This window comes from Pristiophorus japonicus, chromosome 1 (assembly GCF_044704955.1).
Source record: "Pristiophorus japonicus isolate sPriJap1 chromosome 1, sPriJap1.hap1, whole genome shotgun sequence".
NCBI classification, from domain to species: Eukaryota; Metazoa; Chordata; class Chondrichthyes; family Pristiophoridae; genus Pristiophorus; species Pristiophorus japonicus.
Window position 1 is genome coordinate 351,954,956 of NC_091977.1, and position 25,972 is coordinate 351,980,927.

A 25,972-nucleotide genomic window follows, 5' to 3' on the forward strand; every position below is an offset into this window, starting at 1 on the left:
TCCGACTCGCTGCCACCGCCCTTTATCCTCCCGCACCGCTCCTCTTGCGATCCTGGCTCCTCGGACTATGTTTTTAAATTTTATTTTTATATATTCCTTACATGTTTTAAAACTCTTACGCTGGTAAAAATAGGTTATGCCTGGCTTTTAGTCGGCGCAAGCGTTTTAAGGACATTCGCTAGGCAAGACATGGGCAAATAGCGCAATCTTGCCCATGCGAATGTCCTGGCTGCAGGGATGTGGAGGATCCGTCAAGCTAAAACTTGACAGATCGGAAAAGCCGGTTTTTGGTGCATGCACATTGTGAGGAGGACGCTAAGAGGCTGCAGGGTGACTTGGACAGGTTGGTGAGTGGACAAACGCGTGGCTGATGCAGTATAATGTCGATAAATGTGAGGTTATCCACTTTGGGGGCAAAAACACGAAGGCAAAATATTATCTGAATGACGGCAGATTAGGAAAAGAGGAGGTGCAACTCCTAGGGGGAGTGTTTGCTAGTGCTGTTGGGGAGGGGTTAAACTAATATGGCAGGGGATGTAGAAAGGAGATAAGGAAAGGTGGAAAGCAGAGAAATCAAAGGCAAAAAACAAAAAGGGCCACATTACAGCATAATTCTAAACGGACAAAGAGTGTTAAAAAAAAAAAGCCCGAAGGCGGTGTGTCTCAATGCGAGGAGCATTCGTAATAAGGTGGATGAATTAACTGCGCAGATAGCTGTTAACGGATATGATGTAATTGGGATTACGGAGACATGGCTCCAGGGTGACCAAGGCTGGGAACTCAACATCCAGGGGTATTCAATATTCAGGAAGGATAGACAGAAAGGAAAAGGAGGTGAGGTAGCATTGATGGTTAAAGAGGAGATTAACGCAATAGTAAGGAAGGACATTAGCTTAGATGATGTGGAATCTGTATGGGTAGAGCTGCGGAACACCAAAGGGCAGAAAACGCTGGTGGGAGTTGTGTACAGACCACCAAACAGTGGTAGTGAGGTTGGGGATGGCATCAAACAGGAAATTAGGGATGTGTGCAATAAAGGTACAACAGTTATCATAGGTGACTTTAATCTACATATTGACTGGGCTAACCAATACAGTGATGGAGGATTTCCTGGAGTGTTTCAGGGATGGTTTTCTTGACCAATATGTCGAGGAACCAACTAGAGAGCAAGCCATCCTAGACTGGGTCTTGTGTAATGAGAGAGGATTAATTAGCAATCTTGTTGTGCGTGGCCACTTGGGGAAGAGTGACCATAATATGGTAGAATTCTTCATTAAGATTGAGAGTGACAAAGTTAATTCAGAGACTAGGGTCCTGAATTTAAAGAAAGGTAACTTCGATGGTATGAGACGTGAATTGGCTAGGATAGACTGGCGCATGATACTAAAAGGGTTGACGGTGGATAGGCAATGGCAGACATTTAAATATCACATGGATGAACTACAACAATTGTACACCCTGTCTGGCATAAAAATAAAACAGGGAAGGTGGCTCAACTGTGGCTAACAAGGGAAATTAGGGATCGTGTTCAATCCAAGGATGAGGCATATAAATTGGCCAGAAAAAGCAGCAAACCTGATGACTGGGAGAAATTTAGAATTCAGCAAAGGAGGACAAAGGGTTTAATTAGGAGGGGGAAAATACAGTATGAGAGTAAACTTGCAGGGAACATAAAAAGTGACTGCAAAAGCTTCCATAGGTATGTGAAGAGAAAACGATTAGTGAAGACTAATGTAGGTCCCCTGCAGTCAGAATCAGGTGAATTTATAATGGGGAACAAAGAAATGGCAGACTAATTGAACAAATACTTTGGTTCTGTCTTCACTAAGGAAGACACAAATAACCTTCCGGAAATACTAGGGGACCGAGGGTCTAGCGAGAAGGAGGAACTGAAGGAAATCCTTATTAGTCAGGAGATTGTGTTAGGGAAATTGATGGGATTGAAGGCCGATAAGTCCCCAGGGCCTGATAGTCTGCATCCCAGAGTACTTAAGGAAGTGGCCCTAGAAATAGTGGACGCATTGATCGTCATTTTCCAACATTCTATAGACTCTGGATCAGTTCCTATGGATTGGAGGGTAGCTAATGTAACCCCACTTTTTAAAAAAGGAGGGAGAGAGAAAACAGGGAATTATAGACCGGTTAGCCTGACATCGGTAATGGGGAAAATGTTGGAAACAATTATTAAAGATGTAATAGCAGCGCATTTGGAAAGCAGTGACCGGATCGGTCCAAGTCAGCATGGATTTATGAAAGGGAAATCATGCTTGACAAATCTTCTAGAATTTTTTAAGGGTGTAACTAGTAGAGTGGATAAGGGAGAACCAGTGGATGTGGTGTATTTGGACTTTCAAAAGGCTTTTGACAAGGTCCCACACAAGAAATTAACGTGCAAAATTAAAGCACATGGTATTGGGGGTAATGTATTGACGTGGATAGAGAACTGGTTGGCAGACAGGAAGCGAAGAGTAGGAATAAACAGGTCGTTTTCCGAATGGAGGCAGTGACTAGTGGGGTACTGCAAGGTTCAGTGCTGGGCCCTAAATCATTACAATATACATTAATGATTTGAGCGAAGGAATTGAATGTAATATCTCCAAGTTTGTAGATGATACTAAGCTGGGTGGCAGTGTGAGCTGTGAGAAGAATTCTAAGAGGCTGCAGGGTGACTTGGACAGATTAGGTGAGTGGGCAAATACATGGCAGATGCAATATAATGTAGATAAATGTGAGGTTATCTACTTTGGTGGCAAAAACAGTGAGGCAGAATATTATCTGAATGGTGATAGATTAGGAAAAGGGGCAGTGCAACGAGACCTGGGTGTCATGGTACATCAGTCATTGAAAGTTGGTATGCAGGTACAGCAGGTGGTGAAGGCGGCAAATGGCATGTTAGCCTTCATAGCGAGGGGATTTGAGTATAGGAGCAGGGAAGTCTTACTGCAATTGTACAGGGCCTTGGTGAGACAACAACTTGAGTATTGTGTGCATTTTTGGTCTCCTAATCTGAGGAAGGATGTTCTTGCTATTGAGGGAGTGCAGCGAAGGTTCACCAGACTGATTTCTGGGATGGCAGGACTGACATATGAAGAAAGACTGGATCGACTCGGCTTATATTCACTGAAGTTTAGAAGAATGAGAGGGGATCTCATAGGAACATATAAAATTCTGACAGAATTGGACAGGTTAGATGCAGGAAGAATGTTCCCGATGTTGGGGAAGTCCAGAACCAGGGGTCACAGTCTAAGGATAAGGGGTAAGCCATTTAGGACCGAGATGAAGAGAAACTTTTTCACAGAGAATTGTGAACCTATCGAATTCTCTACCACAGAAAGTTGTTGAGGCCAGTTCGTTAGATATATTCAAAAGGGAGATCAGATGTGACCCTTACGGCTAAAGGGATCAAAAGGTATGGAGAGAAAGCAGGAATGGGGTACTAAAGTTGCATGATCGGCCATGATCATATTGAATTATGGTGCAGGCTCGAAGGGCCAAATGGCCTATTCCTTCACCTATTTTCTATGTTTCTATTATGTTAAGAACCCTGTCCACTAAGGCAAGTTTATTTTAAACCCTAATTACAACACTTAAAAAACAATCGGAAAAATATTTATTTTTCTAACACATTTCATTAACTTTAATTTAAATTAATATGAATATGTAAGGTGTTTTTTTTAATTTTTAATTTGTTTTTGGCTATTGGGGATTCTCACTCATAATAATAACTCCTACTTATGGAGTTCCCATTATTATGAATGAAAATACTGTACCTTCATTGGCTGTCCAGTACCACGTGACTCCAGCTTCTCCTTCCACATTTTCAAGACGTGAGTACGCTACGGTGTGCAGGAAGAGGAGGCCTCCAACCGGAATCGCTGGAGGGCGCAGGAGCAAAAGGTAGGTGCGGATATTTTTCCTTATTTCCAGACGAGCTCCAGCGACAAGCCCAGAACCGGGATTTCAGGCCCAATATTTGTATACCTCGATAAACCTTAATCATTTTTGTAAACTGTAGAGATTCAACTTCTCATTTGTCCTCGTTTTAAATAGTACAATTATGACCATCATAAGCTAACCATCAAGACTTTTGTGGGTATCTTCATAATCATTTCCTGCAAAACGCTTTAGTGGATAGTGGTGCCTCCAATTTTCCGTCCTTAGATTCTAATATGTAAAGCTTTTATAATTTTTTGACGAATAATGACTCCCTATATTATTAAGTGAGTATGTAATCCACCTTCCATGAAAACTGATAAAATAGCCTTTGGGAAGATCATAAAGTCAAAAAAAAACAAGCTGTGATCAATACCTTTTGACATTGACACAATGTAGGGATTGGGAGTCATGAAGGAAACTGGCAGTCGGGAGCAATGTAACAGCAAAAACCACATCAAATGAATCAGAAAGATTGACATGGACAGCTTTCAATGCTTAGTTTCTGAGGCATTTTTGTAAGAGTGAAACAGAAACTCGAGGTTAAGAACAAACATAATAACTTTACACTTATAACTGTATTACTCACCTGGGACACATAGGTAGGGAAGACAATCTTGTCCTGCCTGGCAACCCTTTCGATTTACCTCACACACGTGGTTATTGGGGCAGGCATTAGGGTTGCATGGATGAATCACCTCTGCACTAATGTTGTGGAATGGGCTTGGAGCTGTCAAAAATACATAATGGAGAATGGCTGAAATATATCTTCTGAAGGGTTCTTATTTAACCCATGGAAAACTTACCAGATTAATAATTTGTTTTTAAAGTATCCGGCAGGTTTACACACACACAAAAAAATCACTCAACCCAATTAGAACAGAATTTCTTTATCGAACACATTTTTTATCCTGGGATAAACAAATTAAGTTGCATTACACAGAGGTCCTCTAATTAAAAATAGAAAGAACTTGCACTCATTTAACACCTTTCAGGGCCTCAGGATGTCCCAAAGCACTTAACAGCCAATTAAGTACTTTTGAAATGTAGTCACTGTTGTAATGTAGGAATTAATTAAATGTGTCATCTTGCACAAAGTTATATTCGAGATACAGCTGCTTGCCTATTTCAATACTGGAAAGATAACCTGCACAACATTTCTTCAATATTTAAAACCTGCCAACAAATATTAATATTTATATATCTGTACTTGCTTTCCTTACCTAAACCTTTCCACCTTTCAATCAAGCTTTTATCCACCTGTCAATTTCTGTGTGTTTATGTTCCTGTGACGTGCATGGGGCGTTTTACTATATTAAAACACTATATAAATGCAAGCTGTTGTTGTTGCCTCCAATAACATTAAAGATCCCATGGCATTATTCGAATAGCACATAGTTCTCCTGGTGTCCTGGTCAGCATTAGTCTCTTAATCAACACAACCAAAATATGTTAACTGGTCATTCACCTCATTTACTATTTGCAGGAACTTGCTGTGCACAGAAATAGCTTCCGCATTTGCCTGCAAAACAGCGGTAACTGTACTTCAAAAAGTAATTTGCTGGTTGTGAAGTACTTAAGAGATGTTCCAAGGATGTCATAAAGCACTTGCATGTTGTTTCTTAGTTTCTTACTACTAGCTTTCCAAAAAATGCTAAATAAACAAAATCATCAAATTTCTTTTCAGTATACATACCAAGATACTTTTTGAGTGGGATGCAATTCTTGAAATCATCGATTGGGGATAAGAGATTGCAGATGGTTTCGGCAGTCTGGCCTGCTGGAAATTTACTATGGTCTCCACAATTTGTAAGAATTTCTACGCAGTCTGACCTATAAAGGGAGCATAGGTTTTGTAAAATGAACTTCGACGAACTGTCAGATTATATTGCGTTGAAAGAAATTTGAACGTGTATATAAATTAGAGCAGTTTTGGAATGTCTGCAGCAGCGATATGGTACCACCAGTCAGGTACACGGATATAAAGAGTAAACCCTACTCTTTGCATCAGAATGCATCTGAGTAAAATGATCTGAACAAATTCTATTTCTAGATAAATTGTCAAAAGATTAGCAAACCTACATTAGATTGTTTAGTATGCTACTGTAGAACTGTTTAGCTTCTTGCAATAAAACTGAGTTGGGGGAAGGGGGGAGGCAGTGGAGAGTAGCTAGACCAATTGTAATCATCAATCTAAACAGATAGCAGGTGATTCTAGCTGCGGTCCTGGCATGGTAAACAGCTGCTGCACTTCCTCACTCCAATGGTGTAGGCTGTCGCATTAGTGGGTGTGAGACCAGCCACCATCAGCAAGTGCATCAATAGCTGTGATGTGAAAAGGGAAGTTGTAAGTGCAAGGATAATGAGAACAGAAACTTCAAGCCCACTCCAGGGCTTGAGTGCAAAATCCAGGCTGACACCGAGGAAGTGCTGCATTGTTAGAGGTGCCATCCTTCAGTTGAAACATTAAAGCCAGATCCATCTGCCTGCACCAGTGGTTCAATTGGCACTATCAGAAGAGCTGGAAGTTCATCTGGCCAACACTCCTCCCTCAAAAGATTAATTGGTCATTCATATCGTTGATAGTTGTGGGATCTAAGAATATCAAATGCCTGCCATGTTTGTCACACGAAGTAATTCATTTTTCAAAACAAAAGTTATCAAAGTTATAATTTTAATTGCAAGAATCTTAAGATTTCACAAACTAATAAAATTACATTATCTTGTACAGTATCAAAGTTAAATCCAAGTGGGAGTTAATGTGTTAATAAAAGACGCGAGTTTTTCCAGACACCTTTTCAAAACCTGGATCCATAAGATGTTCCTGTCAAATGCAAGTAATAATGCAAAATAACAGCAGAATAAAGCTGAGCCAAGAGAGGGTTCTTTTTTTTAGCATTTTAAGATTAAAAAACCCCATAGATATTGTATCACAATAGGCTGTAATTATGTTCTTAGCACAAATCTCTTCTATTTTACATCGAAACCCTTTGAGTTGAAACCTTCCTGAATACAAGTGTTATCACCACTGACTTTTGGAAACCCTGCTTTGTTAAAGTCCTCTGTTCAAGAACCATGATGTCAAGCAAAAACGTTCAAGGTTGTATGCTGTATCTGGCTCTCTCCTTGTGCCAATACTTTCAGAAGGAATGACTGGTGCCAAGATACCGGAGTTCCAAGGACCATAAACATTACCCGTGCCCTGATTACGTGAAGGATTTCCACTACAATGAGCCACACACAAAATTACATTCCCAAAAATGACAGACCATCAAGGAATGGTGGTGGTAAAAAAAAAAGCCAGAAAGTGTTGGAAATACACAGACAGTCAGTTAGTATCTGTAAAGAGAAATCACATGTTATGATGCTTATGATGTGCACCCTGCATCAGAACTGAACACGAAAAGAGAAGCTATTTTTGTACGGTTTGATAAAGAAAGATAAGCAGAGTGGAGAAAGAGGGGAGTATCAATAGACACACCAGTCGAAGAAAGGCATTTAAATGGGTTAAATAACCTGCAAACTGCCTGGTAGAAAACTATTAGATGGTATAAAAGAGCAGTGAGGTGGTGGAAAGACATAAAAAGGCCAAAAGAATGTACAAAGAGGAGGATGAGAAGACACAGGAAATAAACAAAAATATGGAAATAGTGAAAATAATGTTGCAAATGCAAATCTGAAATTAAAACAGAAAATGTTGGCAAAACACAATGGGTCAGCCGGTCTGGAGAAGAAAATAGGACAACACCAATGCCAACACTGAGCTCTGATAAAAGGTCTTTACCCCAAAATGTCAAACTGCCCTCCACTCACTCCTCAGACACCAACAGACACATTCCCCCTGCTGTAAAGAAAATGGTGGTTCGAGCAGTCGTCTTTTTATCTCTTTCTTTTTATTTCTGCTACCTTGGCAGCAGAATCACAATATACTTTGGTTTGTGAGGTTCATTTACAAACGGACACATTTCCTGAAAATGATGCAAGCTCACTTGGGCCCTCTCAGGAGACTCAACCATGAACCTGCTGAAATGTCCATGGCAGGGGTTCTCAACCTTTTGCTTCAGAGGCCCCCCCTCCCATGCTATAAAAATTCCACAGAGCTTCTGTAACACAGATATTTTTTCTGTATAAAAATTAGTTATTAGTGGCTCTATTACACCTTATGTAAGGAAGAATTTATTAAGTCCTAAATTTACAAAAATAAAATACTGCAAATATGGATAATCTGAAATAAAAACAAAAAGTGCTGGAAATACTCAGCAGGTCAGGCAGCATCTGTGGAAAGAGAAATAGCATTAACGTTTCAGGTCTGACAAAAGATCATCGACCTGAAACATTAACTCCGTTTCTCTATCCACAGATGCTGCCTGATCTGTTGAGTATTTCCAGTATTTCGTGTTTTTTAAACCTAAATTTACATTATGTGCCCATTTGCTGCCCAAGGTCTGCTCCATTCCATCAACCATTTGCTTAACAGTAAATGAACCAGGAGCAACAAGCACAGTGCTCACTACAGGCTTGTTTTGTGCACTCGGTCGGACTAGACTAAAATTCCAGGTCCACATCCTCCATTTCGGAAACAGAACTTCCCTCTTATTTCGATACCAAATCCCCCAATGCTGCGGTGAAAGCCAGCAACTTGAATTAACAGTAACAGTAATGGCGGAGATGGATGGCACATGAGAGAAATGGAGAAATAAACAGGGCCCTGAACGACTTTTACCCACCCAACCTCATTGTCATCAATCCTTTAGTGACAAAGGCAGCCCCCCCTCTTTCCTCCTTCCCAACATTCTCACAAATAGCCGGCGGTATCTCAAAGGACACAAGTGCCCAGATTAGGCCTATCCGTCCGTCATGGCCATTAATATAAAGCTCCGGGTCTGAGGTAATTTTCTCGCCTGTTTGCTTCATCTCTATTTTGTGTGCATCATCTCCATGTCTTACTCAACTATTTTCACAACTTTCTGTTCTTTTGCCTTTTTATTGCCTCATTCAAACAAAATGGTTTTGGTGGTCAATATTCCTCTGCAACAGGCTGACTTGACTTCTGCCCTTCTGTTCCTTCCCCTGTTGTTTGGTTGTGTTTAGTCCTATGAAGTGGTTTGTCCATCTTCGAGTTCTGATCAAGATTCAGCAGCTGAAGCATTATCCTGACTTTTTTTCTTTTCATGAGGGATTGGCGTATTTCATGTTTCATATTGTTTTTATTTCTCTCATTCTTAACCATTGAACTCCCCCTCCCCTCTGCACTTGGTTCAGTCCAAGAAGCTGCTTTTATATTGGTTTCTTGCCATTTTAGTTCCTGCCGGCTCCCGATACGAGGGTCGTGTGCAGCCTGAAGCAACTGCAAGGTAAACGTACTGGATCCGCCAAGGCCGTTAGCCGAGATACCGTTTTTAAAAGAAAAATTAAACTGGCCAATAGCTGGCCTTAGTGTCTCGGTGGCTGACCTCAAGTGTACCTGGCAAGTTAACTTGAGGGCTGCCACTAGCTGCAGGAGAACCAAACGTCAGCAGCCAGCAAGAAAGGAACATAAAAGCAACCATAGAAGGAACTTCTTTATTTCCCAATACCTAAATGGAAGGATCCAAGTTGAAACATGAGAGAATCTTGTTGCATTCCAAATGCTGCCGGCCCTGTCGTGTATTACCAGCAACTTCAGTTTTATTAATTTCCACTATTTAGAGTTTTCTTCCCCCTAGTCAGACTTAGCAGATCTCCCTTTGTGCTAGAGGCAATGTTGATTACAGAGTGTGTGCCGAAGTGGCTTCATTACAACAGGGTTTAAAGGAAGGCTCGCACTACCATGGCCCATGCAATGTGTGGAATTCCACAAACCACAATTCAGGTTTTATTGCCCCATAAGAGAAGTTATAACTCCCACTATTTTGTTTAATAGTTAATAGTGGTTTATGAAAGTGGAAGCGAATAGGGCTGGATCAGAAAAAAACTTACCGAGAGATAAATACTGCTGTAAGTCAGTGACACGCAAAGGGACTTGTCCAACCATCCAACAGTAAGCACATGAATTGACTGCGCGTGCAGTCTTTGTATCACTGAGACTATTCCACTCGTCTCAATATACAGGGGAGACTACAGATGTTTACACGTCTTTCCGATGAAATGTTAAACTGAGGCCCTGCCTGCCATCTCAGGTCGATGTAAAAGATCCCATAGCATTATTTTCAGAAGAACAGGGGAGTTCTCCCCGGTGTCCTGGCCAATATTTATCCCTCAATCAACATCACTAAAACTGATTATCTGGTAATTATCGTATTGCTGTTTGTGGGAACTTGCTGTGCGCGAATTGGCTGCCACATTTCCTACATTACAACAGTGACTACACTTCAAAAAGTACTTCAACTAACATTACTAAACAACAACAACAACAACAACTTGTATTTATATAGCGCATTTAACAAGGTAAAATATCCCAAGGACAGCAGCTTATTTGGTCATTTGCTGTTTGTGGGAGCTTGTTGAGTGCAAATTGGCTGCCGCATTTCCTATATTACAACAGTGCTTCCACTTCATTGATTGCAAAGCGCTTTGGGACGTCCTATGGTCGTGAATGGTGCTATATAATTGCATGTTCTTTCTTAACTGGTGTAAAGGATGTGTCAATCTCTGGCTTAAAATGGGCAGTCACAATCCACATGAACAGTCAACTCCAAATTGCTAACTTATTATACTGGATTACTCCAGATCAATCATCCTTTTTTCAAGATAATGTTTATGACCACTGCAAGAGGAGTCATGAGAAAACTTGCATCATCACCACAAATGGCAGCTGGCACAAGTCCTAGGGACTGATGTAATGCTGTACCTGGATCCTGTCCACTAGGAGGCTGGGGGGGAAAGGTAGAGGAGAGAAGAGGATAAATCACTGGGAACGATCCAGGATACTTCAAATGAAACGTTAAAACTAAGCAATCTGGTACTGACCAGGGGGTGACGAGGAGGAGACTGTAACTGGACTAACCAAAGCAGGCTTCAATGGGTTGATGCTGAAACATATCAAGTTACTGGCTATGCTGTACTAATCTCACACTTAAATATTTCCTATTGCTCCATTATTTTATCAATTAACAACTTATGTGGCACCTTATTGAATGCCGTCTGGAAATCCAAATACACGACATCTACCGGTTCCCTTTTATCCACCCAGCATTTTCCCAATGACCGATGTTAGGCTAAGATGTTTAAACTTGCATAAATCAACAAGCTCTGCCTAAACCTCTCCACCTCGCTACGTCTCTTTCCTCCTTCAAGACGCTTCTTAAAACCTACCTTTTTGACCAAGCTTTTGGTCACCTGCCCTTTATGTGGCTCGGTGTCAAATTTTGTGTCTCATAATCCATTACTGTATCTTTCAACAACAACAGCAACTTGTATTTATATAGCACCTTTAACGTAGCGAAACATCCCAAGGCACTTCACAGGAGTATTATGAGACAAAAAATGACACCGAGCCACATAAAGGGCAGGTGACCAAAAGCTTGGTCAAAAAGGTAGGTTTTAAGAAGCGCCTTGAAGGAGCAAAGATCCCGAACTACATCTTGGAGGGTGGAAGATGCCTGTGCTTGGATTTTTTTAACGTGTGGTGTCCGTTGCACACCAGCCACCACACGGGCTTGACAGAGCTAGGTCTTGGTCCAGTGGAAAGGATTACCCAAGACGACTGGAGACCGGCTCTTGTTAGTCCCCTTCTTGTTCCCTCTAAGGTAAGTCTCACTATTCCCTTCTCCTCTCAAGCGATATCTGGTTTGTCCTTTCCTCCCTTATCCTTGGCGACTTGTGAAACCTCCTCTATTATAGTGAACTACTTAGGAGCCTCAGCACTCAGCAGCGTTCTTAGTTTTTGCCCACCTTGTCGGTTCCTCGTTCCTTAAACTACTATTTAATTGTAACTAAATATAATAGATCCTTTAGTCTGTAAGCATCTGGTCTGTATGGTAACATCTGACAATCTAAAGAAAGTTTGGTAATTTGGCACACGCCTGCGTTAAATCCAGTAATTGATTGCCGCAAATAGGGTCATTGATAATCTCTCAAATACACACCTCTGTGAAAACAGAAACTAGAAAAGCTACAGGTTTCCAGATTGTAGGGGACAGCGCCCATTTACAGGAACTGCGAGTAAACAATCAAGAAAAAAGGTCGTTCCATGAGAACAAAAAATACTGAAATTTTACCTGCAAGTATTCAGAGTCACAATACCAAGATTATCAGTATCAAAATATCTCTTCTGTCTGGGAAAGATGCAAGTCTTAACGTCACATTGTATGGAGTAATGTTACAATTTTTGCTCTCAACACCTCGCCAATTAAAAATAAGTAATTCAATTTTTGTTTTTAATTGGAAGTGACAGAATCCTTGTTACTCCACAAGAGACACCGCTTTGCAGGCGGGCAAGGTACCACACTGCAGTCTCCTGTGCCCTCCTACCTTATTTGTTTTTCCAAGCAGTGTGCGCTACAGCAACTGAAGCAACAACACTACTGTGTGCTGTTCCTTATGATGTGAAAGGCAGATAGTATGAGGTGAGAAAAGCTTGATTAGGCAACTCATTGCTCAATTATTTTAATATCAAAAAGGTGATTACATTTTTAAACTGTCCCTTCACAACAAAATGAGTGTATAGTAAATTCACATTGCATACAACTGCTTCAACATGGTAAAAACATACAAAGTGCAAGGGAAATAAGGAATACATAAAATCCATGAATAAACACACCCTATATTGGAGTGGCTAACCATAGCCTTGATGCCACAGTAAAATAGAACTTACTTGCAGATACTTCCTCCAGACTTGCTGTGGCATGGCTTGATTTGTAATGAACAGGCAACTGCTTTCCACATTTCTGGCTGACAGGTCTTAATATTTTGCACAGGTATGTTCATAAATGGCATCTTTATGGTCCCTTTCTCCCAAAGTTTCATGTCATTCTTGGCTCCTTGGTCCGACTGAGCATTGCAACTTCGGAACAATTCTGTAGGTCTAAACAACATAAAATTTCACTTGCTGTTTGTATTGAATGGCAGATTACTAACTTCAGTGATTATCGCTTCATTGACTAGTTCCTTTTACATTTGCAATGACAATCTGAACTGTTTTATCACCTTTACTGATATTCTCACTGTTGTACGGATGAAACATCTGAATTCACCAGGCTACTCATTTGATTGTAAATAAATGCAGGACTACTTTTTTAATTCACCAACCAAAATGAGAGTAGAATTCTTTTTTCAAATGACCAGGAAAATAGGAGAAAAGCAGAAAATACAATTAACAATCTAGACCAATTACAACAACTCCTGCTCTTGGTGCTTGTGGTAATTTTGTGCATTCTAGATGATGACAAATTGTTATTAAGCAGGATTAAACAATGATTCAGGTCAAAATGGATATCACTATCAAACTACCATTTGGACATTTTTAAGCCAGGATCCATAGAGGGGAAGACAGAATAGGTATTCAGCGACGTGTATTTAAAAAGGGGTCAGGTTAGAAACTTAAAATAACGGCACAGAGGATGTTTGCAATCCCAGTCTCATTAAAGGTGTCGGTGGAGCAATTACTTTCTTTTTAAAACAACTCTCCTCCCCATGTACCCAAGTTTAGGGTGGAGTTGCTCCTAGTTTAGTTTGGAGTATCTTAGAAATTGAAATTTCGGCATTTAGTTTGCTCCAGTTCTAGTGAGGTAGTTTAGTTTTGTTTTGTTTTAGTTTAGCTTTTTTTTCCCAAAAGGGGTGTGTCCAGCCACTTAGGCCTGTTTTGCAAGTTTCGGCAGTGAAAACTTACTCCAAACTAACTTAGAATGGAGTGGGTGTCCACTTTTGTAAATTCTGAAAAACCTTACCTAGAGTTTTCAGTGCAGGCACAGCCAGAGACGGGGAGGGGGGAAGCATTAAACACAAAGGACTAAAGCATTAAACACATCACTTAAAATGGCCTAAAACTTCTTGCGTTGATAAAACAACATTAAAGAAGCATAAGTACATTTAAAGCACTAAACAAAGCACAAAAAGTAATAAGCAACTAATTAACAAATAAAAAATGGAAGGAACCCTGCATCTAAAGCACCAAGACCAAAGTAATAAGCAACCAATCAATAACAAATAAAAAATAGTCCTATCTTTATGTGAAGGGAAAGTGTTTCTGTCAGCCTCTGTGTTTCTGTCCATGTCTTGCTCTGTGTGACTGGCAGTGTCTCTCTCTCTGTCAGTGTCTCTGTGTTTCTGACAGTGAGGGGTGGGGGGAGAGAAGTGGGGAGGGGAGAGAGAGGAGGGGCTGAATGGGGGGGGGGGGGGAGGCTGAACGCAAGGGGGGGGGGGGCTGAACAGGAAGCCCTGTAGATTTGTTACAGCTAGACTTTCATTCAAAATTATTGCCTGTATTCCAATAATTTCTACGTAAGTTTTCCTGAGATTGACAGTTTACCATTATAGTGTGCATGAAATAATAAATGGATAAACTGCCAAATATTTTGGTTCTGGCTACAAGTAATATATGTTCACTTTGACAATTAGCTAGACCAAAATCCATTAAATAATACATTTGCCCCAAACTTTTCAAAGATCAAGATTCAAAGTTATAAAGCCATTAGCTTCTGCCCAGACAACCAGTCTTATTAAGAACACAATGCTAAACAGCATCATATACACAAAAAAAATTGCCAGAGAAGTAAACTACTCACAACAGTATTCAATACAGGCTGAACCCAAAAACCAGACGATAGGAGGCTCAACGTGGGGGGGCTGAACAGGAGGCTGAACTGCAAAGCATCGGGCTGCGAGGAGCTACTGCACATGCGTGCACATTCTAGCGCGCATGTGCAAAAGTCCCGGCGCTGGCTCTGCCCCACATCCCTTGTGCTGCACCACGCCGAACCTGAAGATGGCCTGAGGAGCTTGGAGAATTAGCAGGTAAGTTTTCGGCGCCCTTTTTATTCCAGAAAGTCAGCGCATCTTACAGGGGGCGGAAACTTGGGCCCTATGTCCCTTGAAAGCCCTTTGATGCCTCTCTTCATATGTGAGCATAGTCAGTCAATAATGGCTGGTTATTTGAATGTGGCTGATCTAGTTCTTGTTCAACATCCACACATTTGCACTTTCCAGAAACACTCATCAAATAGCAATCTGGAATGGGTACATTGGCCAATTTTTCCCCTCCGACAACAGGGGCACCAATTTCAACTGGGGTGGTTATTACGATACCATCCTTTTTGATTTGGATTTAGATTTGTTTGGCAAAAAAAATAAAGCTATGACAGGAATTTCATCTGAGTCAGGGTGAAGGAAGATCCTGTTCTTGAAGCTTGCATTGAGCTTCCTTGGAAAATTGTAGGAGACCAAAAACAGAGGTCAGAGGGAGAAGTTAAGATGGTGAGCCTCAAGTCGGTCAGGGCTACACTTGAGGATGGAGCGGAGGTGTTCAACAAAGCAAATCATCAAAAACTGAATAATGTTTCTCTTCTTACTGACCCTATCACTGTTCGACATGCTTTTCTGATACTTCTGTAGTTCTTCCTTCACTCTCCTCTGGAACTACCAAAGCGAAATACTTGTTATGTATTTATGCCATTCTTCATTCTATAATATGAGATTGTCTTATTGGCCCACCCTCCTTTGGTTATTTATTCCTTCAGCAGAGCTAACTGAATGGTACTGATACATTCTGGGAAATTAGGTGCACTGCAGATTTCAGATGCCACAATCCAAATTCAACTCACAACATTACCGCTCGAATATAAAATATCAACTCTAAAGCCAGGCTTTTAAGAAGGGCTCAGGCCTTCAAGTAAAAGCTTTAATGAAACATTAAAAGACACAAGAGACAAGTCAATGTATACATTTATAGGGTAATATGCAACTTAGTTTGAACCCTTACTTTGCACACTAGTAATTTCAATTAGAAAAAAATCTAAATTTTCAGAAAGCATTTTGAAAATGAATAAAAAACTCCCAATGGCCAGAGCCGAAGCAGTTTAAAAGTAAGACGACATTAACAGCTATTGTGCGACACCAGGCGAAACTTATTCTGTAACAGGCGAGCTGCGGCACCTTGAATCAATGAAAATACCCATCATAGCGCCATATACAGGCATAACAGGCATTGTAGATGTTTATAATGGGCTTTGCATTGCACCAAGCTGAGACAGAAATTTTAGGGTTGCAAACAAATAGGACAAACTTATTTTTGGTTTCCAGGCCATTATACTCATGCGAAATAACAGGGTTTCCATTGGAGGTGCAAGGACTGTCTAAGAAAGGGGAGCTTGCTCTCATTTCTTTATCTTCCTTTTTAGAAGAGAGGAAATTAGCTGTAGCTTCAGTGAACAGTTTCTAGTAACTTAGCCAGGACACATAAGTGCACAATTCTCTATACACTCAGGCACATGCTCACAAGGCAACACCTGTACTCCTGCATGAGTCAATAGTTGTATTCATACTATGTTGAAGTCCTGACCTGTTTGAGTGATATCATATCGATACTAGATAAACACTACATTCTGTATTACAACCTCCAGCATCAAAGCGACTGAAGGAACAAACGTTTAGAACAAGTCTAGAACAAGGAAGTCTAGAACAAGGGGTCACAGTCTCAGGATACGGGGTAGGAAATTTAGGACTGAGATGAGGAGAAATGTCTTCACTCAGAGGCTGGTGAACCTGTGGAATTCTCTACCAAAAATAGCTGTGGAGGTCAAGTCACTGAATATATTTAAGAAGGAGATAGATAGATTTCTAGGCACAAAAGGCATCAAGGGATATTGGGAGAAAGTGGGAATATGCTGTTGAGATAGAGGATCAGTCATAATCATACTGAATGGTGTTGCAGGCTCGAAGGGCTGAATGGTCTACTACTGCTGCTATTTTCTATGTTTCTATGTTTTAGTTAGATCCCTAGGTGCAGTTCCTCAGTTAAATCTTAAGGTCTGTGTTTAGTGGCATTGGTGGATCGATGCTGGGGCCAGAGACACAGTCAGTGTAGATTCGGTATCAATCAGCTTTGTTTGAAGTAGTTTCTAATGCTTAAACAACTGCAATGGACAATAGAAATATAGAAATTTACAGCACAGAAGGCGGCCATTCCGGGCCATCGTGTCTGCGCCGACCGACAGAGCTGCAAGGCCCTCGGTCAGCAGCCCTGAAGTTACATATAAACCTATGAACAATGGCGGAAAGGTAAAGAGCACCCAGCCCAACCAGTCCGCCCCACACAACTGCGACACCCCTGACACTGTTTACAACTGTTTACAATATACATAGATGACCTGGAAGAGGGGACAGAGAGTAGTGTAACAAAATTTGCAGATGACACAAAGATTAGTGGGAAAGCGGGTTGTGTAGAGGACACAGAGAGGTTGCAAAGAGATTTGGATAGGTTAAGCGAATGGGCCAAGGTTTGGCAGATGGAATACACTGTCGGAAAATGTGAGGTCATCCACCTTGGGGGAAAAAAAAAAACAGTAAAAGGGAATATTATTTGAATGAGGAGAAATTACAACCTGCTGCGGTGCAGAGGGACCCGGGGTCCTTGTGCATGAAACCCAAAAAGTTAGTTTGCAGGTGCAGCAGGTAATCAGGAAGGCGAATGGAATGTTGGCCTTCATTGCAAGAGGGATGGAGTACAAAAGCAGGGAGGTCCTACTGCAACTGTACAGGGTATTGGTGAGGCCGCACCTGGAGTACTGCGTGCAGTTTTGGTCACCTTACTTAAGGAAAGATATACTGGCTTTGGAGGGGGTACAGAGACGATTCATTAGGCTGATTCCGGAGATGAGGGGGTTACCTTATGATGATAGATTGAGTAGACTAGGTCTTTACTCGTTGGAGTTCAGAAGGATGAGGGGTGATCTTATAGAAACATTTAAAATAATGAAAGGGATAGACAAGATAGAGGCGGAGAGGTTGTTTCCACTGGTCGGGGAGACTTGAATTAGGTGACACAGCCTCAAAATACGGGGGAGCCAATTTAAAACCGAGTTGAGAAGGAATTTCTTCTCCCAGAGGGTTGTGAATCTGTGGAATTCTCTGCCCAAGGAAGCAGTTGAGGCTAGCTCATTGAATGTATTCAAGTCACAGATAGATAGATTTTCAACCAATAAGGGAATTAAGGGTTACGGGGAGCGGGCGGGTAAGTGGAGCTGAGTCCACGGCCAGATCAGCCATGATCTTATTGAATGGCGGAGCAGGCTCGAGGGGCTAGATGGCCTACTCCTGTTCCTAATTCTTATGTTCTTATGTTCTTATGACACAAACATTCTACACTCCACCCCAACCGGAGCCATGTGATTTCCTGGGAGGCGCAAAAACCAGATAAAAACCCAGGCCAATTTAAGGAAAAAAAATCTGGGAAAATTCCTCTCCGACCCATCCAGGCGATTAAAACTAGTCCAGGAGATCACCCTGGCCGTATTAGATTCCCTGCAGTACTTATCATATCTGCACCGGCCAACAAGAGGTTATCCAGTCTAATCCCAATTACCAGCTCTAAGTCCGTAAACCTGCAGGTTACAGCACTTTAAGTGGTGAGGCTTTCTGCATCCATCACTCTTCCAGGCAGTGAGTTCCAGATCCCTACAACCCTCTGCGTAAAGAAGCCCCCCCTCAAATCCCCTCTAAACCTTCCACCAACGACCTTAAAACTATGCCCCCTCGTATTAGACCCCTCCACAAATGGAAATAGGCCCTTACTATCCACTATGTTCAGGCCCCTCAATATTTTGTACACCTCAATGAGGTCTTCTCTCAACCTCCTCTGTTCCAGTGAGAACAAACCCAGCCTATCCAATCTGTCTTCATAGCTAAGATTCTCCATTCCAGGCAGCATCCTAGTAAATCTCCTCTGCACCCTCTCTAATGCAATCACGTCCTTCCTATTATATGGCGACTAGAACTGTACGCAGTACTCCAGCTGTGACCTAACCAAAGTATTATACAATTTAAACATAACCTCCCTGCTCTTATATTCTATGCCTCGGCCAATAAAGGCAAGCATTCCGTATGCCTTCTTAACCACCTTATCCACCTGGCCTGCTACTTTCAGGGATCTGTGGACAAGCACTCCAAGGTCCCTTTGTTCATCTACACTATTAAGTGGCCTACCGCTTAATGTGTATATCCTTTCCTTATTAGCCCTACCAAAGTGCTTCTCCAAATTAAGCTCCATTTGCCACTTCTCTGCCCACCTAACCAGTAGATTGATATCCTCCTGCAGCCCATGACTTTCCTCTTCATTATCAACCACATAGCCAATGTTAGTGTTGTCTGCAAACTTCTTAATCATACTCCCTATATTCAAATCTAAATCATTGATATATACCACAAAAAGCAAGGGACCCAGTACTAAACCCTGCGGACCCCCACTGGAAACATCCTTCCAGTCACAAAAACAATCATCAACCATTACGCTTGGCTTCCTACCTCTAAGCCAATTTTGGATCCATCTTGCCACTTTGCCCTGGATCCCATGGGCTTTAACCTTCGTGACCAGTCTACCATGTGGGACCTTATCAAAAGCTTTGCTAAAGTCCATATACACTACCCTCATCGACCCTCTTGGTTACTTCCTCAAAAAATGCAATCAGGTTAGTCAAACACGCTCTTCCCTTAACAAATCCGTGCTGACTGTCCCTAATTAATCCTTGCCTTTCCAAATGTAGATTTATCCTGTCTTTCAGGATTTTTTCCAATCATTTCCCACCACTGACGTTAGGCTGATAGACCTGTAATTACTCGGCAAGTCCCTTTCTCCCTTCTTAAACAAGGCTACTACATTAGCAGTCCTCCAATCCTCCGGCACTATGCCCAAATCGAAAGAGGACTGGAAAATGATGGTCAAGGCCTCTGCTATTTCCTCTTTTACTTTGCTCAACAGCCTGGGATGCATTTCATCCGGGCCTGGGGACTTATCTACTTTCAAAGCTGCTAAAACCCTTAATACTTCCTCTCTCACTATTTATTTCATCCAGAATATCACACTTCTCCTCGATAGCAGAATCTGCAATGTCCTTTTTCTTTGTGAAAACAGATGCAAAGTATTCAAGAACCTTACCAACCGCCTCCACAAAGATTACCCTCATGGTCTCTAAAAGGCCCTACCCTTTCTTTAGTTACCCTCTTATTTTTAATATATTTACAGAACATCTTTGGGTTTTCCTTAATTTTACTAGCCAAGAATTTTTCGTGCTCTTTCTTAGCATTCCTAATATCCTTTTTAATTTTGCCTCTTAACTTTCTATATTCCTCTAAAGATTTTATAGTATTTAGCCGTTGGTATATGACACAAGCTTCCCTTTATCCTCCCCTGCAAGTCCCTAGACATCCAGGGGGTTCTAGAATTATTATTCCCACCCTTTTTCTTTAAGGGCACATGTTTGGCCTGAGACTTGCGGATCTCCTCCTTGAATGCCTCCCACTGTTCCGAAACGGATTTACCCACAAGTAGCTGTTTCCAGTCCACTGTGGCCAAATCAGTCCTTAACTTAGAACAATTAGCTTTTCCCAATTTGGGACTTTTATTCCAGGCTTATCCTTTCCCTTATCCATAACTAACTTGAATCTGATTGAATTATGGTCACTGGCACCCAAGTGCTCTCCACTAATACCCCTTCAACCTGCCCAACTTCATTCCCCAAAACTAAATCCAAAACCACCCCACCTCGTGTTCAGCTTGCTACATACTGACTAAAAAAGTTCTCTTGAATGCATTTCAAGAATTCCACACCCTCTATACCCTTCATACTATATTTTTCCCAATCAATATTTGGATAGTTTGGACTTCACAGCAATTTGCCTACATATTTGCTCCTCTATCTCCCTCCCACTGTTTGGGGGTCTATAATACATGCCCAGCAGTGTGATCGCCTCTTTTTTATTTTTCAATTTGACCCATATGGCCTCATTTGATGATCCCTCTAACATATCATCCCTCCTCACCGCTGTAATAGTTTCTTTAATCAGTACCGCGCCCCCGCCTCCCCCCCCCACCCCTTCTCTGTCTTGTCTAAAAATCCTGTAACCAGGAATATTGATCTGCCAAACCTGCCCCTCGTTCAGCCATGTTTCTGTAATGGCTATAATGTCATACTTCCAAGTATCTACCTGTGCTCTTAGTTCATCTGCCTTATTCGCTATGTTCCTGGTCAGAGGCTGTATCATTGCAGCCAATATCCTCACTTAGATGCTGCTCAAACCAAACAATGCCTTCTCCATCATGGTCACCAGCCAACAAAGACAGCTGAACAAAAGATGAAGCTATTTTAATAGTAAAGCTAGAGCTCCTTTGCACGGGACCCAGAGGCTTCTCTCCCGAGGACGCACGGCAAAAAGAGGCAGTCTTGTATCAAAGTTTAAACTCAGTCGCTAGAAGTACTGACAGAGAAAAACTCTGATGTGGGAAGGAACAGGAAACAACTTGCTGCCCGAGAATAGAGAAATAGCACTGAAGGCCTGCCTCAAAGTCACATTTAAAGATCATATGGATGAACGTCAACAATTGTACATCCCTGTCTGGAGTAAAAATAAAACTGGGAAGATGGCTCAACTGTGGCTAACAAGGGAAATTAAAAAGATAGTATTAAATCCAAGGAAGTGGCATATAAATTGGCCAGAAAAAGCAGCAAACTTGAGGACTGGGAGAAATTTAGAATTCAGCAAAGGATAAAGGGTTTAATTAGGAGGGGGAAAAATAGAGTATGAGAGGAAGCTTGCTGGGAACATGAAAACTGACTGCAAAAGCTTCTATAGATACGTGAAGACAAAAAGATTAGTGAAGACAAACGTAGGTCCCTTGCAGTCAGATTCAGGTGAAATTAGAATGGGGAACAAAGAAATGGCAGACCAACTGAACAAATACTTTGGATCTGTCTTCACTAAGGAAGACACAAATAACATTCTGGAAATACTAGGGGACTGAGGGTCTAGCGAGAAGGAGGAACTGAAGGAAATCCTTATTAGTCAGGAAATTGTGTTAGGGAAATTGATGGGATTGAAGGCTGATAAATCCCCAGGGCCTGATAGTCTGCATCCCAGAGTACTTAAAGAAGTAGCCCTAGAAATAGTGGATGCATTGGTGATCATTTTCCAACAGTCTATCGACTCTGGATCAGTTCCTATGGACTGGAGGGTAGCTAATGTAACACCACTTTTTAAAAAAAGGAGGGAGAGAGAAAACAGGGAATTATAGACTGGTTAGCCTGATATCGGTAGTGGGGAAAATGTTGGAATCAATTGTTAAAGATGAAATAGCAGCGCATTTGGAAAGCAGTGACAGGATTGGTCCAAGTCAGCATAGATTTATGAAGGGGAAATCATGCTTGACAAATCTTTTAGAATTTTTTGAGGATGTAACTAGTAGAGTGGACAAGGGAGAACCAGTGGGATGTGGTGTATTTGGACTTTCAAAAGGCTTTTGACAAGGTCCCACACAAGAGATTGGTGTGCAAAGTTAAAGCACATGGTATTGGGGGTAATGTATTGACGTGGATAGAGAACTGGTTGGCAGACAGGAAGCAGAGAGTCGGGATAAATGGGTCCTTTTCAGAATGGCAGGTAGTGACTTGTGGGGTGCCGCAGGGCTGTGCTGGGACCCCAGCTATTTACTATATATATCAATGATTTAGATGAAGGAATTGAGTGGAATATCTCCAAGTTTGTAGATGACACTAAGCTGGGTGGCGGTGTGAGCTGTGAGGATGCTGCTAAGAGGCTGCAGGGTGACTTGGACAAGTTAGGTGAGTGAGCAAATGCATGGCAGATGCAGTATAATGTGGATAAATGTGAGGTTATCCACTTTGGTGGCAAAAACAGGAAGGCAGAATATCATCTGAATGGCGATAGATTCGGAAAAGAGGTGGTGCAACGAGACCTGGGTGTTATGGTACATCAGTCATTGAAAGTTGGCATGCAGGTACAGCAGGCGATGAAGGCGGCAAATGGCATGTTGGCCTTCATAGCTAGGGGATTTGAGTATAGGAGCAGGGAGGTCTTACTGCAGTCGTACAGGGCCTTGGTGAGGCCCCACCTGGAATATTGTGTTCAGTTTTGGTCCCCTAATCTGAGGGAGGACATTCTTGCTATTGAGGGATTGCAGCGAAGGTTCACCCGACTTGATTCCCGGGATGGCAGGACTGACATATGAGGAGAGACTGGATCGACTGGGCCTGTATTCACTGGAGTTTAGAAGAATGAGAGGGGATCTCATAGAAACATATAAAATTCTGATGGGATTGGACAGGTTAGATGCAGGAAGAATGTTCCCGATGTTGGGGAAGTCCAGAACCAGGGGTCACAGTCTAAGAATAAGGGGTAAGCCATTTAGGACTGAGATGAGGAGAGGCTTCTTCACTCAGAGAGTTGTTAACCTGTGGAATTCTCTATCGCAGAGAGTTGTTGATGCCAGTTCATTAGATATATTCAAGAGGGAGTTAGATATGGCCCTTCCGGCTAAAGGGATCAAGAGGTATGGAGAGAAAGCAGGAAAGGGGTACTGAGGTGAATGATCAGCCATGATCTTATTGAATGGTGGTGCAGGTTCAAAGGGCCGAATGGCCTACTCCTGCACCTATTTTCTATGTTTCTATGTTTGTAACAGAGGAAAATGGAGGATGGTCACCAGATGGCCAGTGTGAACTTCTGACAAGGCCGATCACTCATCCGCTCGCCACCACTCCCCCCTACCCCATGGCATGACAACAATTCCCAGCAATATATGGAGTTAAACAAATGAGGTAGAATGCGAGCAGACAAGATTCTAGCCAAACAGAAACCACAATAGGCATAACAATCACTACTTGGAGCCTTCTGATTAAGACATTTAAAAAACAGAATGTTAGCTGGCAGTGATTTGTACCTACAAGTATTAACTAATTAAAACGTTTCAAGTTTAGTATATTTGGTATATTTTCCACATCAAAGTTCCATCTTTAACTTTACTACATGAACAAAAATATTATAGCACCATCTGGTGCACATAAAAGTTATTGCATCTGGAAACAATTGGAAGTATGCACAGATACCACAGAATCTCTGAATACTGCAGTACAGAAAGCTCTTTGAAAAAACTATTCATTTCATCCCATTTCTCTGCCCATTCCCTTTTAATTTTTTTTTTCCACAATATCTATCTACTTCCCTTTCAAAAGTTATTATGGAATCTGCTTCCCCCACCATTTCTGGTAAGATATTCCAGAAACTGTCTGCCTATAAAAGAAAATAACTTTTGTACTTTCTGTTCGGGCCACTTCAGAAAACTTCACAGATGAATACACAGGGTTAATGTTTGGTGGTTTTAAAGTCACTGAAGAGGGATTCTTACCTGTTGTTAAAATTAGTGCAGTATTTGAGACCTTGGCAACCCAGTTGACATGGTTCTCTCACATCAGCCAGGCACGTAAACATAGCGACTTCCAGAGGGTTATATTCACAGACCCTATCAAATTCTTGCCAATGAGTTGTGCTTCCCCACCTGGTGCTGTACAACTTAATACACAGATCCCTGTCAGAATAAAATAAACATTTCTTTAAAAAGGGGAAACAGTCTCAAAGTTATACAAATCTGCAGCACGCATCACAGTTTTCCCACATAGGCATTTATAAAGTTCATTTTAAAAACTCAAAATAAGCAAAATAAAATTAATGTAAACTGGCCTCTCACGGTTGACTGTGAATTGTGGTATCAGTTCCTATTGTCCCTGAAGCTTGTTTGATTAGATTGGAAAAGAACTTGCTTGAGTTCCCCCCCCCCCACCCACCCCCCTCCAAATTAGCCTCGGTTTTTTTCCCCTCATTTGTGTCTTCTAAGAGATTGCCTGAGTGGATGGGGTGAGAGTTGGCTGCACCATATTTAGATGGGATAAGCTGGATGGACCACTTTTGTCTTTTCCTGTCCTATTTCATATGTTCCTAAAATCCCACATAGTGTTATCACAGGCTTTGTTTATAGCACAACACATTGGTACTAATATTTTACAAGTGCAATGCCATGATCCCATACTTTCCATAGGGAACAGCACTCACCAGGAACCCACCTTAGGAAATCATGGCCACATAACCATGATTTGCCATGGGTTCATTTTAATAATGGAAAAATCACAGACTGCGCACCTGTGATTTTCCAGGATGAGCCCTCAGAGTGCTACTCCTTTCCGGAAGTGCCAGATCACAGAATCACTCTTTACAAGGAAATCTGCACATAAGCCAATACACTTTAGTATTGTACAAGTACATTTCTTCCATGCAGTTCTCAATTGTTCATTTCAAATGCAAGACAGAACTGCAAGCACAAAAGTGTCATCACTTCCTTACTTAGCATGTTGTTATCAATACAGTATAATATAAAAAAAGCACACTTAAACCAATAAGGTTTAATGTTTATTCCAATGTGCTTTTGTGTGATATTCATAATCTCAAGTTTGGTTCCATCTTTATTATCACCATGATAGACCTATAACTATCAGTACTAATGTTATACATCTCAAAATGTTCTCTCCAAACACTGACCAACGTTTAGAAGGGCAAAATCTAATTGTACTGTTGAGTGTTTTTCATTGTACAGAATATTTGCACTTGTCCCGCTACACTTTACCAAAGTCCTATCGAAAACAAAAACATGAAGAAACCACTTGAAAAATTACAAGGAACAAAATGTGTTAATTCAGCTATAACATAAATGATTAGGGGTTATAAACACTGAAGTGTGAAGAAAGTTGATGAATATAGAATAGAGTCACCAGTAAAGAAGCAGATGTTTGAATGATGAGTACAAAAGATCATGATGTGAAGGAGGAACAGAGTGGGAGACTGGGTAAAAAAAGTCAAGAGGATGAGAACCACTATAGTACAGCTAGAGCAGTTTAAGAAACTGGAAAGTCTTGAATTTAGCTCTGATGGGAAGAAACTAGAAAGCCTTAAACATAGCTTTGATAGTAGGCCATATCAAAAAAGAAAGACTTGCATTTATATAGTGCCTTTCATGACCCGACATCCCAAAGAACTTTACAGCCAATTAAGTAGTGTAGTCGCTGTT

At 41.4% G+C, this 25,972-nt stretch overlaps 1 protein-coding gene across 3 annotated transcripts in view; it reads right to left on the reverse strand.

Moving 5' to 3' along the window:
• The window catches only part of reck (reversion-inducing-cysteine-rich protein with kazal motifs), a 194,833-nt gene that overhangs the window by 57,722 nt on the left and 111,139 nt on the right, over positions 1-25,972 (reverse strand). For all 3 annotated transcript variants that reach the window (XM_070890511.1, XM_070890515.1, XM_070890505.1), the window contains 4 exons: positions 24,263-24,442; positions 12,728-12,937; positions 5,630-5,766; positions 4,523-4,663 (listed from right to left, as the gene is read on the reverse strand). In XM_070890511.1, coding sequence (XP_070746612.1) covers positions 4,523-4,663; positions 5,630-5,766; positions 12,728-12,937; positions 24,263-24,442 — 668 coding nt within the window. The remainder of the gene's footprint in view (positions 1-4,522; positions 4,664-5,629; positions 5,767-12,727; positions 12,938-24,262; positions 24,443-25,972) is intronic.